This window comes from Pelophylax lessonae (assembly GCF_965119305.1).
Source record: "Pelophylax lessonae genome assembly, chromosome: 5".
Lineage (NCBI taxonomy): Eukaryota > Metazoa > Chordata > Amphibia > Anura > Ranidae > Pelophylax > Pelophylax lessonae.
In genome coordinates, this window is record NC_138772.1 from 71,895,021 (window position 1) to 71,910,318 (window position 15,298).

General features: G+C 46.9%; 1 protein-coding gene across 6 annotated transcripts in view; it reads left to right on the plus strand.

Annotated features, from left to right (window-relative positions):
* Positions 1–15,298, plus strand: part of MLLT10 (MLLT10 histone lysine methyltransferase DOT1L cofactor) — a 366,688-nt gene that overhangs the window by 34,494 nt on the left and 316,896 nt on the right. For all 6 annotated transcript variants that reach the window (XM_082257831.1, XM_082257826.1, XM_082257829.1 and 3 more), the window contains one exon: positions 7,355–7,409. In XM_082257831.1, the coding sequence (XP_082113957.1) occupies positions 7,355–7,409 (55 nt within the window). The remainder of the gene's footprint in view (positions 1–7,354; positions 7,410–15,298) is intronic.

Genomic DNA, 15,298 nt, shown 5'->3' on the forward strand with positions numbered 1-15,298 from the left:
AGCTACTCAAGTGCAGATGCTGGTGGCTGATCGATCCACAAAACGGCCCAGAGTGTCTATTTCCTCTGATTCAGAGGGCGATGGGGCTGCTATGGCTGGAGTGCCCTTCTCAGGGTCTCACTCATCTCTAGACCTTGTGGGGTCTGAAGGGGAGGCTGAGGTGGAAGGGGTTGATAATTCTCCCCCTGGCTCATCTGAAGAGCTTGCACTCATGGATGAGTTGGTTGCTTCTATCAAGCAAACGCTGCATTTACAGGATGAACCATGTCCTCCAGTTTTGATGTCCTCTTATGGGACGCAAAGAAAGCGCAAAACATCGCAGGTTTTTCCGTGCTCTACGGAATTTCAGCGCGCTGTCGATGAGCAATGGCGCAATTTAAAGAAGCCTTTCGCTGTGCCGAGTAGGTTCAAACTGCGTTATCCATTTACTCCCGCCACTGATGAGCGTTGGTGTGTGCCGCCTCAAGTGGATCACGCGGTGGCGATTTTGAATAAATCCACTGCGATCCCTGCTGAGGATACCCCGGTTTTCTGGGACCCGACGGACAGGAGATTGGAGTCTCTGGCCCGTCATGCTTATAAGGTTGCTGGTTCTATGCTGAAGCCTATTTTTGCTTCCATTATGGCAGCCCAAGCCATTGCGGATTGGACGCAGGTGCTCAGGCGCACCCTGGTGGCTGACTCTGCCCCACCGACAACCTTGGCTATGGTGGATCAAATTAATCAGGGTGTCATGTATTTGTGTGATGCAGACTTAGATATGGTCCCTTTGGCTGCGCGTCTTTCTAGTGTGGCGGTCTTGAACCGTTGCCTGATATGGCTGAAATGTTGGTCTGTTGACCAATCTTCCCGCAAGACTTTAGCTAATTTGCCCTACGCGGGATCTCGCCTTTTTGGCGAATCTTTGGATACTCTGATAAAGGGTATTTCTGGGGGCAAGAGCACTCTCTTGCCCCAAATTCACAAGAATAAGTTTGTTCGTGGTAAGAAGAATACCTCGTTTAGGCCCTCTCAGGGGTCCTTTCGTGCCTTTCGGTCGCACTATAAGGGCAAGCCCTTCAAGGGCCAAGGCTCCCAGAAGAAGCCGTGGACGGGTAAGCAGAAGTCCGGCCAGTCCGGGTCCGCTGCCCATAACAATGCGGCCTGAAGGGACGCCCTCACCCGGTTCTGGGGTGGGGGGACGTTTGCTCGGTTTTCTTCAACCCTGGCTGGACCGCATTCGGGATAGATGGGTTCAGGAAATCGTTCGATCTGGATACAAGATCGAGTTTCTCTCTCGGCCGGCGGGCAGATTTTTCCCCTCAAACCTTCAGCTGACTCCGGAGCGCTTGCAGGATCTGCACCTGGCGGTGCGGGCCCAGGGAGTGGCGGTTCCGGTGCCTCATCGGGACAGATTTTGGGGGTTCTATTCCAATCTGTTCACTGTGCCCAGAAAGGAGGGCAAGGTACGTCCGATTCTGGACTTAAAAGCTCTGAACCGCTTTGTGCGGGTTCGCAAGTTCCGCATGGAATCCCTGCGATCAGTGGTGGCTGCCCTGGTTCCGGGGGAATTCATGGCCTCCATCGACTTGAAGGATGCATACCTTCACATCCCCATTTTCGAGGGTCACCAGAGGTACCTTCGATTTGCCATTGCGGAGGATCATTATCAATTTGTGGCGTTGCCCTTTGGTCTCGCTTCGGCTCCACGGGTTTTCACCAAGGTGCTTGCGCCGGTTCTGGCCTTATTGAGGGCCCAGGGCATTTCTGTCCTGGGGTATCTGGACGATATTCTGATTCGGTCCGCGACCAGTCAGGGTCTGGTGAACGACCTGTCCATCACGATGCAGACTCTGCAGGAATTCGGTTGGACGATAAATTTTCCAAAGTCGACGTTGTGTCCGTCGGTTCGTCTTCCCTACCTGGGGATGATTCTGGACTCTGTTCAAGCGAAGGTCTTCCTGCCGGAAGACAAGCTTCGGACACTTCAGTGTGAAGTCAGGTCCCTCAGGGACAATCAGTGCTTGTCCCTCCGGACGTGTATGAGGTGTCTGGGATTGATGGTTTCGGCCTTCGAGGCGATTCCCTTCGCCCAGTTTCACACACGGGAGCTTCAGGCGGAGGTCCTGGCCAAGTGGGACGGGCGTCCGCAATCTCTGGATCTGCGGCTGTCGTTGACCCGTCTCACCCGCTGGGGTCTTTTGTGGTGGCTCCAGTCCCCGGCGGTGTCGGGGGGCAAGTCCTTTCGTCCTTTGTCGTGGACCGTGATCACCACGGATGCCAGCCTGTCGGGCTGGGGTGGTGTTCTGGGCGTTCTGTCCGCCCAGGGTACTTGGTCGAAGGAGGAATCCTCCCTTCCGATCAACATTCTGGAATTGCGAGCGATAAATCTCGGTCTACTGCGTTGGATGGACAGGCTGCAGGGCCGTCCAGTTCGGGTACAGATGGACAATTCCACAGCGGTGGCCTACATCAACCACCAAGGGGGCACCAGGAGTGCCCGAGCGGCTCGGGAAGTAGCCGACATTCTGTCTTGGGCCGAGACGCACGTCCCAGCGATATCTGCAGTTCACATTCCGGGGGTGGAGAACTGGCAGGCGGATTATCTGAGCCGCCAGACCCTGGACCAGGGAGAATGCTCCCTTCACCCGGATGTCTTCCAGATGTTGTGCGCAAGGTGGGGGTCCCCAGATGTGGACCTGTTCGCGTCTCGTCTAAACAACAAGGTGGAAAGGTTCGTGGCAAGGACGCGCGATCCTCAGGCAGACGCCTCAGACGCGTTAGTGGCGCCCTGGCATCAGTATCACCTGATGTATGCCTTTCCACCGATTCAGCTGCTGTCCAGGCTCCTTCGCAGGTTGGCCTCGGAACCGCACACGGTGATTCTGGTGGCACTGGACTGGCCTCGCCGGTCTTGGTACGCAGACCTCGTGAATCTGGCGGTTGACGCTCCGTGGCGTCTGCCACTTCGAGAAGATCTCCTGTCTCAAGGACCGATATTCCATCCTGCTTTACAGTCGCTGGCTTTAACGGCCTGGCTGAAGGATAGGGGTCTTTCCGCTGAGGTCATTCCCACTTTGATTAAGGCTAGGAAGGCCTCCTCGGGGAAGATTTACTACCGTACTTGGAAGGCTTACTTTGCCTGGTGTGAGTCCAGGGGGTATTCCCCTCGCTCGTACTCGGTGTCGAGAGTGTTGGCTTTCCTTCAAACGGGCGTGGACCAGCGTTTGGCGTTGGCCACGATTAAGGGTCACATTTCTGCGCTGGCCGTTCTCTTTCAACGCCCTGTGGCGTCTAACTCTTTGGTTAGCACCTTTGTTCAAGGGGTGCGACATTTGGTCCCTCCTAGGAGGAAGCCTTTGCCTCCATGGGATTTGAACCTTGTTCTGTCCGTGTTGCAACATGCTCCTTTTGAAAAGATTAGGGAGATCTCGTTGTCTTTGTTGTCCAAGAAGGTTGCCTTCTTGGTGGCGAACACTTCGGCTCGCAGAGTGTCGGAGCTGGCGGCCTTGTCCTGCAAATCTCCGTATTTGGTGATTCACTTGGATAAGGTGGTCTTGCGACCTAACCCGTCTTTTCTTCCGAAGAGGATCTCGGAATTTCACCTCAATGAGGATATTGTTCTGCCTTCGCTTTGCGCGAAGCCTAAGCATCCAAAGGAGGTGGCGTTGCATTCCTTGGATGTTGTTAGGGCGATTAGGGTTTACCTGTCATCGACTAAAGCCTTTCGCAAGTCGGATTCTCTCTTTGTCCTTCCTGAGGGACCTCGGAAGGGCATGGCGGCGTCGGCTGCGACCATCGCCAAATGGATCAGACAGACGATTGTGCAAGCCTATGCTTTGAAGGGGAAGGTTCCTCCTTTTCCTGTGAAGGCGCACTCTACCAGGTCTCTGAGTACGTCTTGGGCCTATCGTCATCAGGCTTCTGTGGCCCAGGTGTGTAAGGCGGCGACTTTGTCGTCCGTTCACACCTTCTCAAAATTTTACAAAGTGGATGTTTAGGCATCGGCAGATGCTTCCTTTGGCCGTAAAGTTCTTAGTGCGGCAGTGCCTTAGGGTCCCTTGTTTGGGCCCTTGGCTGTTGGGGTATTTTTACCCCTAGGTTGCTTGTTCTTTCCTGGGTTGTTGTTCCTGTTGAGCACGTTTTCCTGTTGCCCAGTTGGTTCTCTTACTTTGGTAAGGTTCCTTTCTCTGATGTGGGTACTGCGTTGCTTTAGGCGCGGCTGCTTTTTTCCCACCCCTCATGTCTACACTGCTATGGGATGTCCCCATTAGTGACGAAAATGAAGAGGCGGCGACTGTCGGAGGACGTAAGAGAAAACTGATTTTTTGTAAAATCTTACCTGTAAAATTCCTTTCTCTGAGTCCTCCGACAGTCGCCGCCCCCGCCCCCTCTTTTGGGGTTTGTTTATGTACTCTACTGCTATGCTACTGAAACTGAGTTGGAAATGCAGGAAGTAGGGAGGTATTGACTGAGGGGACCACCCCCTGGGGGTGGGATATGCTAAAAGCTTTGATATTAATATATTCTGTTGCCTAGCTACTCCTACGGAGCAAAGGTCAATAACCCCCCATTAGTGACGAATATGAAGAGGCGGCGACTGTCGGAGGACTCAGAGAAAGGAATTTTACAGGTAAGATTTTACAAAAATTCCGTTATATAATAATGTTTGGGGGTTCGAAGTAATTTTCTAGAAAAAAAGTTGATTTTTACATGTAGGAGCGAAGTGTCAGAATAGGCTTGAGAAGGAGGTTGTTAACCTCCCTGGCGGTATCACCGAGCATGACTCAGGGTAGATTTTTTTAGGCTAGGATCGGTATCCCCGAGTCACGCTCGGGGTAGATGTGCAGAGCGTGCAGCGGTGTCTCTTGCCTTCTCCTGGCGATCCAACGATGATCTCCCATTGCTGTGATCGCCAGCCGAGATCCCCGCCGCTCGTCCGTCGGTCTGATGACTTCCTACCTCCGTTCCCTGCAGCAGTATATATATATCGCATGAATTATAATCTAATCAATAATATATTGTTGATTAGATTATAATTGATGCGTTTGTGTTTCAAATTTATCTTATCTGCGATGTCTACTAGAGTCTTGTTTTTGGTCAGGTTTAAGTCAGTAATTACTAAGAATTGTAGGCCTATAATGCATAACGCCAAATTTCCATGCAAAAAATTGTACCACTTTTGGTACATAATTCCTGACATAATCATACCGCCAGGGAGGTTAAAGAGGAAGTAAACCCTCTCTTATAACTTGTATCTATAGGTAAGCCTTTAATAAGGCCTACCTATAGGTACTGTAAATCTCTCCTAAACTTGCACCGTTTAGGAGATATTTACTTTTAACGCAGCCGATGACGTCATTGGCGCATGTGCTCTGAAGGAACGGCCACCCATGCCGTACCTTCAGAGCCCCGTGCCGTGAACGGTGGCTCCCGCGTGCATGCGTGGAAATGATGTTATCGCGCCTCCGGCCAATCAGATGGCCGAAGGATGTGAACCAGGAAGCAGGGCGGCTGAACATGTCAGCCGTGTCCCTGCTGAGCGGGCGGCCCTGGGGGGGCTTCGTTCTAAGGTAACTATTTAATAATGAGCTAGTATGCGATGGATAATAGATCATTATGCCTTTGTCTTACAGGTTGTTTGTTTTTTGTTTTTTTTCTTTTTTCGGGTTTACAACCTCTTTAAATGATTTGAAATACTGCACCATGAGAGTGTTTCTTCTTCTCCCTCTCTATATGGCAACACTGGAGCTTTGAATAATCTATTTATATACATATAGACTTTGATGGCAGCGGTTTATTTATGGACTTCACAATTTTTATGTATTTTCTATCCTATAAATGAAGATGTATTTATTTGTCTATTCACTATTATTTATTCACTATGGTGATATTGTATGTATTTCATGATAAACAGGAAGTGCTAGCAATTTAGTCTGAACCCTTTAGACGCCCCCCCCCCACCCCCCCTTCCATAATCACAAGCCTATGCTCCACCATCCCTCATTTCTCCTCTTCCCTTTATCTACGTGTCGTAGTATTTTCGTTGAGCCTAAAGTAAATTTAAAAACAAGTTGTGCATAATTTTCTGAGACCGCAGTCCGCAGAGAACAGACATATTTTATATCCTAAAGAAAATCAAACAGTGTTGCGCCAAATCTAAACAGTAACACAATTAAGAATAATGGTGTACATCAAAGTGAGTAACAAAAGTCCAACAATCCAATCAAGTGAAGAAAGTCTTCAGTGCTTCACACCACAGTGAATGTGTTGCAGCAGCAGAACACGGGGTGGTGAGGAGGCGGTTCCAGTGATGTTCTACCATGCACCTGATCGAACTGGACCGGAATGAAGTCCCATACTTCCCTATAGGTGCTTTTCCACTGCATGGAACTGAACGGTTCTGCTCGCTTTTGCGCTTTTCCACTGCATGGTACGGTGTTGGAACGGTTCGGTACGGTACGGTATGGCGGCGCTTTTCCACTACATGGAACCGAACGGTACGGCTCGCTTAAACGGTACCACCTCGGTTGTGGTTCCAAGAGGGCCGTACCGATACCATATCCCACAATCCTTTGCATGCAGCCTTGACTGTTTGTCACTACTAGCCACTGATTGGTCAGAGAATCGTTATCTCACCCACTTACTACTTCACTGGAAAAGCAAACCGTACTGTACCGAACCGTTCCAACACCGTACCATGCGGTACCATGCAATGGAGAACCAAACTGAGCCAAGCAGGGCCGAGTGGAGCCGAGCCGGTACTTGCAGTTGAAAAGTGCCATATGTGGTGTTATCATCTTGCACATATCCTAATTGAGGGAATTGGCTGACTTAGACCCTTGGTGACTCTGGGGTCTAAGAGTGAGGTGAGAGGCCAAATTTACTAGTGAAGGGTTGGTGAACACATTCACTGTGGTGTGAAGCACTGGAGACTTTCTTCACTTGATTGGATTGTTGGACTTTTGTTACTCACTTTGATGTACACCATTATTCTTAATTTTGTTACTGTTTAGATTTGGCGCAACACTGATTGATTTTCTTTGTTTTGATTGTGCAGTGTGGACACAGTTGGTGGATGCCGCCAGTCACTTATACTTACATTTATATATTCTTTGTATAACACAATATTTTCGCATATATATTTTGTGGCACAATATATTACCTTTTGTAAAGTATTGGTTATATTGATTTTTATACAACATAATTTTGCACATTTTTATATGTTGCACCATTTTTTGCACTGATATTTTTTCACTATATTTTATATCCTAATTTAGCTGCTGTATATGAAATGGGTGATTTGAATGTTTATGTATTTTTCCTAATGAAACTGAATGCATTCATTTAAGTTTCTAATTTTGTTTCCCCCTAGAGATGTGAATTGTGTCCCCACAAAGATGGAGCACTAAAGCGCACTGATAATGGGGGTAAGTGCAGCTTTTCCTTATTTTGCTTTGAAAGTTGATTTTCCAATGCACTGTATGTTTTCAGTGAGGGGTGCATTACATTTTTTCTACCGGTTGCAGAAGTCTCATCATGCATTTGCTTTTGGGAATCATGCTTGTAGCTTCCATATTGTTGCAGTACCGCACAGCCCTTTTTGTTCTGCAAACAAATGGAGGGCTGAAGTTTGCTTACCCCTTCCATACACTAAGGCTCCGTACACACCTGGGCAATTTGAATCGCAGGCATGATCGCTGTGATTCCAAATCACAGGACGCATGTGTGATGACATTTTACTTCTTAATGGCACCCCAATCATGGGATAAATTGCAACGAGCGGCGCTGTCATTTAAAAGAAGCACCTGCTCCTTTTTGAGTGATAAGCATCAGGAGTTGCAATTTGTCGCGATTGCAGCATGAGTTATCGTGGCAATATTGCGGCAATTGCATCGCACACGTGTCCCACGATTTGGAATCAAGGGCAGAATCGCAGCAATTCTGCCCGCGATTCAAAACGCCCAGGTGTGAACGGAGCCTAATAGATTTCTTTCATTCAACCTGCAATCTGGAAGAATGAAATCAAACAGATTCCTCCAACACTAAACAATCTAAATTGGCTGAATCCCCCCTTCTTGCTATTGTATTCTGACAGCTAGCGTCAGTGACAGCACATCTCACAGCATGTCGCTGCACCACAGAATGACGCAACGCACTGCAGTCCATGAACTTGGAAAAAAATGTCATTTTGAGACACTTCAATAAAGTTAAAGAAAAAAAAAAAAAGTAAACATTGCTTCGCATTATTACCAGGCAAAGCACCCCCCTACACAAAGGACGTGTTTTAGCTTGTGGGCTTGTGTGCGTTTGCGCTAATGCAGATCTAAATAACCGGGCCACAAGTTTTTACACCCCTCTTGAGTCAGGCTTTCCCCCACTATACACAATCTGAAAGGAAATAAATACCAGGCACATACACATACATCATGCTTTTCCTACTATGAAAGTAAAGAGGAATCGGCGCTATATTCATAAACTAAGATAATGAGGAGTGTCCCGCTAAAGGGGAGGGTAACTAAAAAGGGGGTCCCAGTGGTTAAATTATATCTTCCAGCAAAATGATGAATCACAGTATTGAAATGAAAAAAAATGACCAAGTTGTGTGCTAATACATCAAAAATTCATATTGTAGACAATAAATATATCTGTGATTATATATATAAAAATTGTGATAAATATAATGTGCAAAAAACCAGTGCAAATCAGCAGTAATAAAGTGCACTAGTGACCATAAATATTAAATAATTATTAAGGCGTGATCAAAAAGTGATATCAACATATAGAAGTGCTGTGTTTAAAAACAATCCATTTCATTAATAGTGCAAATTTGCCAAAAGTTGGTGGGGTCTCCTGCCAGGGCCCCCCATCCCACCCGGGCCTGTCCTTGAGGCCTAGGGATACCTCCTGGGTCCCTGGGAGCCTCGTGGTGCCGCGTGGGGTCGCCATTTTGCTGTAGCCTGTGTTTCTATGCATGGGGACCATGTTTGTGTAGTCCGACGGCCATTTTGCTGTGTTTTGCCATTGAAAAAGCTGCGGCCATGACAGGGCTCCAGCCATGGGCGGCTATTTCAGTACTGGGAGCCCCTCCTCATCCCCTGGTGCTGACTTGAGGATCTTTTCACTTCTTGATTGCCGCATGTGGAGTGCAGATTATCCTGGTGGCTGCAGATGCCCGTTTCTGCTGGGCAGTGAGTCTGGTGGGGTTCTCTCTCTCTCTCTGCTGAGGATTGCTTGGTGCTTTGTGCCTGTTGAGCAGATGGTGCTGCCCGTGCGTGAGGTTGTCCCTTTTCAGTGTTTTACACTTTTTGTGGGGTTCCCCTGGTGACTCATGGAGTCTCTGTAGCTCCCCACCTGATCCCCTCTCTGAGGCTGCGTTGCCCTCCGGGTCCCAACCATCCATCGATGCACTTACGGTGGTCCTGGACTCCTTTGTGTCCTGGGTGAAGGTGGCTTTCAGGTGACTGGCTAGCAAAAAGCGCCCCCCGCCCTCCCCTGCCTCATCTGTCTTATCAGATCCTGAGTCTTCAAGCCGCCGCAGACGTAGGTCACCCTGCTGGGTCTGCGACCACGTGCCCGGAGTCCTCAGATAGTGAGGATGATTGCTCCTCATCTGCAACCACGCACGAAAAGGCGCTGGTGGAAGCACTGATTGTATCTGTACGTGAGGCCTTGAAGATGGAGGACACAGCTGCGACGGAAACAAAGGTTCCCTTTGGCACTCACAAGCCATCTAGAGCGGCAAAGGTGTTTCCTTTCCCCATTTATTTTCACAGAATTGTCGCTAAAGAGTGGGTATGACCTAAGCGTCCCCTTGGGTTCCTTAAGCGATTTACTAGGCGTTACCCCTATGAGGAGTCTCTTTATTAAGAAGTGGACTGTTCCACCGGTTTCCAGATGGAACAAGGCAACTATGATTCTGACCGAGTGGGCAAAGACGTGGATTTTTACGCCATGACTTGCAGGGAGAACAGCTCTCCCCCCCCCCCCCCTTCTCTTTGCTGAGCTGACAGACCAGCTGGTCCAGGGGCTGCAGTTTATCTGTGATGCCTCTTTAGATGCGACTCCCCTAGTGGCTCGGCTTTCTGTTTCGGCAGTGGTCCTTCGGCGTGTCTTTTGGTTAATATGCTGGTCTGCGGACCAGATTTCTAAAAAGGCCATTGACTTATCTCCCCTTTCAAGGGGATGGCCTGTTTGGGGCTACCCTGGATGACATCATTAAAGGTCTCCCAGGGGGAAAGAGTACTTTTTCTTCTGCAGGCTACTAAAGTTTTTTCGTCCCTCAGGGTCGACTGACGATGGCTCAAAGTGTTTCAGGGCCTCCTCTGGAGGATCCAAACCAACCTGGTCTGGCAAGCCGAGAGTGGGCTTCTCCAGACCCGCGGACAAGGCTCTTTCAGCAGGAAGGTGTGCCCTCCCCCGTATCAGGGGTGATGGGACGTCTTCTCTGGTTTCCGGACCCTTGGACTTCCCTGGTACAAGTAGGTCCACTAAGTCATTCGGTCTGGCTGCAAGACCTGTTACTTCAAGGAGTAATTGTCCCGGTTCCGACTTTGGAACGATTTCAGGGTTTTCACTCAAACCAATTTACAGTTCCCAAGAAGGAAGCCAAGGTGCGTCCAATTCTGGACCTCAAGGCGTTGAACTGCTTTGTGCGGGTGCAGAAGTTTAGGATGGAGTCTATTCTCACGTGGTGGCATCCTTGCATCATGGGGATTTTCTTGCCTCTATTGACATCAAGGATGCTTACCTTCACTTTCCAATATGTGCTGGTAACCAACACCTCCTCCGCTTTGCCGTGGGAGAGGAGCATTATCAGGTTGTGGCGTTACCCTTTGGTCTTGCCTCTGCTCCTGGGGTCTTCACAAAAGTGTAAGGCCCGGTGTTAGCATTGTTCCGCCAATGGGGGATCGTAGTACTGATCTGCTTGGACGATCTCCTTCTGTGAGCGGAGTCTTCTACTGCTCTGGTGGAAAACCTGGAACTCCCCATACGAACTCTCAGGGAGTTTGGCGGGATTCTGAATTTTCAGAAGTTTGCTCTGATTTTGTCCACAAAGCTGCACTATCTGGGTCTGACTCTGGATTCTTATTGATTCGGCCTTAGCCAGAGTGCTCCTTCCTCTGGACAAACTCCAGAAATTGCAGGCTACAATTAGTCTTCTCCTGTCTAGCAGATGGTCATCCCTCCAGACTTGCAATGCGGGTGCAGAGCCTGAATGGGTCCTGCGATGTGTAACTCCATTTAAAGTTGTACATTTTTTAAAACTAAAATAAAAAAAAAATGTTAAACTTGCCTGCGAAGGTATTGCACAAAGCAGCCCCAAACCTTTTCTCTGTATGCCCCCATAGGAAGCTGCTTCTTTCAGCGTTTGAGCTTTTTTGTTTTTCTGCCTGTTAATGCCCCTTCATCTTAGCCTATATACACATCGCTTGTGCATTTTTTGGAGCTTTTGAGCATAAATAAATCCTTAAAAGCTCCTTATGCGCGTTGACGCATTATGGCTAGGCAGGTTACCGTGTTAATGCATTCTAATGGCCAGAATTCTGACCAGTAGAATGTATGAGCACTAGATGCGGGAACGTGTGCTACCGAGCATAAACTCCCATGCAAAATGCAGGTTTTTGCTGCTGCTAAACTCCTGTAGGAATAAGATGACAACAGCATACAGTGTGCAAGAGGCCTAGGAGGTAAGCCTGCACATTGATGATAATTTAAAGGGTCACTCCACTTTCATGGGAAATACAAATGGAAAATAAAATTAATATAGCATATACAATTGCTACACGACTCATATTGTAATTGAATGCTTTTAAAAATTAGCCTTTTGAGTCTGCAGCCGCAGTAATTTTCCGAAAAATGCAATTCATTATGGCAACCTGGAGGCGTTCTGTATATGGATGGCGTACAGAGATCCCCCCCAGAAATGTAATTTCCGGCTTGTGTGATTGGCTCACTGAATTTCCCAGTAGTCTGCACTAACCTAGAAGTTAGATTTTGGACATCCCCTGCAACAAAAACATAATTTTTGGTGAGATACTCCAAAAGGGAAATTACAACTAAAGGGATGCAGACCCTGCCACGTTCCTCATTAGAGCCCTTCAGGTGCAGCAGCTAATTGATAATTATAGAGTCACTGCCATTCACATTTACTTTGCACATGGGCAAACTAACTGCTATTTTTTCTAAATAACAACAAAATGTAGAAATCTGCAACAATTTGTTTAAAATCCCTGCAATGTCCATGATCACCCAGAGGGGAATATTTTTTTTCAGCAAAAGTGGAGTTACTTCGGAGCGGAAGCTGATCTGCGAGCACCGCAGACTTGATGTCCACCGGCACCCGCCGATTATTCAGCACAGAGGCAGAATAGGGATCTGTCAGTAGGGGTCAGACTTGGATCTGTGTTCCCCCAAAGCAGGGACAAAGATCCATGTCGTCCTCCAGTAGAAGCACCTCCAACAGTACACAAACACACTGGCTAGGCACACAGTTAACCCTTTGGTCGCCCCTGATGTTTAACCCCTTCCCAGCCAGTGTCGTTAGTACAGTCATTATTAGCGCTAATCACTGTATCAGTGTCACTGGTCCATAAAAAGTGTCAAATGTGTCATTGTCGGACTGTCTGCCGCTGTATTTCAGTCCTGCTATAGGTCGCTGATTGTGCCATTACCAGTAAAAAAAAATCTATATCCCATAGGTTGTAGACGCTATAACTTTTGTGCAAACCACTCAATATACTCTTATTGGGATTTTTATTTATTTTTTGTTACCAAAAATATGTAGCAGAATACACATTGACCTAAAGTGATGAACAAATTTCGATGTAACATTTTTTTTTATTGGATATGTTTTATAGCAGAAAGTAAAAAATATATTATTTTTTTTCAAAATTTGTCTATTTTTTTTGTTTATGGCACAAAAAAAACTGCAGAGGTGATCAAACGCCACCAAAAGAAAGCTGTTTGTGAGGAAAAAAGGACCTAAATGGTATTTGGGTACAGCGTTGCACGACCGTACAATTGTCAGTTAAAGCAGTGCAGTGCAGTTTCGCAAAACATGGCCTGGTCATGAGGGGGGGGGGGGGGTGAGGTAAATCTTCCAGAGCTGAAGTGATTAATATTAATCATGAAGATCCTTGCATATGCCTAGTTGTAAAGTGTTCCCTTTTTACAATGCTCATATAAACATGCAAGTTGCGTATTATATGTGTGAGCATTTAGCCCTATGGAATCTATGGTTTGCTCAAAACCACACAAAAAACTGCAGTAAGGCCTCTTGGACACTGCAGCTTAAAGCTCAGTAACGCTTTTTTTTTTTTTTTTTTACAGAGCTAAAATGCAGCCCATTCATTTCACTTTTCCTATGCACACAGGCGTGTAAATAAGCGCTGTGCATTCTTCAGTAAAAAAAAAAAAAAAATGGCAGAATCTGCATTTTTGGTCAGTAATTTACACCTCATTGTGCAGAACGAGAATGCAAGAATTAAATTGTGCGCGTGAAAATGCGCGAATGCATATACAGGAGTATCGTGTGCAAGAGGCCTGAGTAGGATTTCTCTTTTTTCTTAAACGCAACTTAACCACTTTAGCTCCGCTCACATTGCTGCTACTGCAGCAATGTGGCTCGTTATCGTCCAGCGTCGTAGACCTACGCCGCTGGACTCCGCCCCTTGTGGGCGGCGCGCGCGCGCCGCCGGAGGCTCGCTCCTGCTGTGTTCAGTCACAGCGGGAGTCGGGCCAGGGGAGGAGCAGCGGCGATCACCGCCGCTCTTCCCCCGATCGTAGAGGAATCTAGTTTGGAGATCCGCTCGCTTGTGTAAACAGAGCGGGCGGATCTCCTAAGTGACAGGGAGTGACAGATCGGAGTGTTCAGCATAGCTGAACATCCGATCTGTCCCTGACTCACACAGTCACCCCCCCCCCCCCCCACACGTTAGTAAGCACCAGGCATAAATTAACCCCTCCCTCACCAATAAAGTGAACCCCTTCCCTGCCAGTGTCATTTTTACAGTAACAGTGCATATATATAGCACTGATTACTGCAGTAATGTCACTGGTACCCCCAAAAGTGTAAAAAATGTCAGTTAGGGGTCCGATCTTTCCGCCGCAATGTCGCAGTCCCGCAAAAAAAAAAAAAATCGCAGATCACCGCCATTACGCGTTAAAAAAAAAAAAAAAAAATGACAGAAATCTTTCCCTTAGTTAGTAAACGCAATAACTTTCAAACCAATCAAAATACGCTTATTGTGATTTTTTTTTTTTTTTACCAAACATAGGTAGCAGAAAACAAATTGGCCAAAAATTTAAAAAATTTTTTGATTTTTACAATTTTTGGGGGGGCAATTTCATATAAAAAAATGTTAAAAATATTGTTATTTTTTCAAAATAAACGCTCTTTTTTTGTTTATAGCGCAAAAAGTAAAAATCGCACAGGTGATCAAATACCACCAAAAGAAAGCTCTGTTTGTGGGGAAAAAAGGACGTAAATTTCGTTTGGGTACGGCGTCGCACGACCGCGCAATTGTCAGTTAAATTTGCACAGCGCCGAATCGCAAAAAGTGGCCTGGACGTAAGACAGCAAAATCCTCCGGTGGTAAAGTGGTTAATAAGCGCACAGGCAGAAACCACACCATTGGAATTGTGCAGAACCCTCCATGTGCTTCAGGTGTGGAAAGGCACATCTAAAACCCAGAGCTGTACATGGACCATCATTGTACTGCATGCTCTGTTTGCTGTGAGCTGATGCTGCCCATGGCTTTGGGTAATTGGATACATTGGCAGATTCTAAATGATGTGGCGGCAGGAAGGAGAGACTGAGCCCTAGTTACCTAAAATGAATATCGTATTTAAAAACTTGGTTTTGTTTAAATGTTTGGATCACAGACAAAATGTCTTTTCGGTTGACTTGCATCCTTTGTGCCAGGCTTTTTTCTTTTTTTTTTTTTTTTTTTTTTGTCCTTTTTTGCTGAGACACCCAACTGTTTAGGTAATTATCATTACAGTTTGCTGCTTTTGCTTAACATGGAATTCTGAGTGAAGCTTACTAGATTCAGGTGAACAGGAAACGTGAAATTGCCTGAATTCTCTAGCATTGTGAGAGCAGACTTCTCTAAATATAGGTTGTCTAAGCATGTACTTTCAGTGCGTAAAACTTTTGATGGCCTTTAACTGCTTTCCTTGGCTGTTATATGTGGCTTGGCGAAATTATGTTTGAATATTTAAGGTGACAGTAACTGAATTTGGGACTTATTTAGCCTATGTGATGCAAAAGCCTCAAAGTAAAGGAAAAAAAAAAAACTTTCTTTACCTCCCCTGA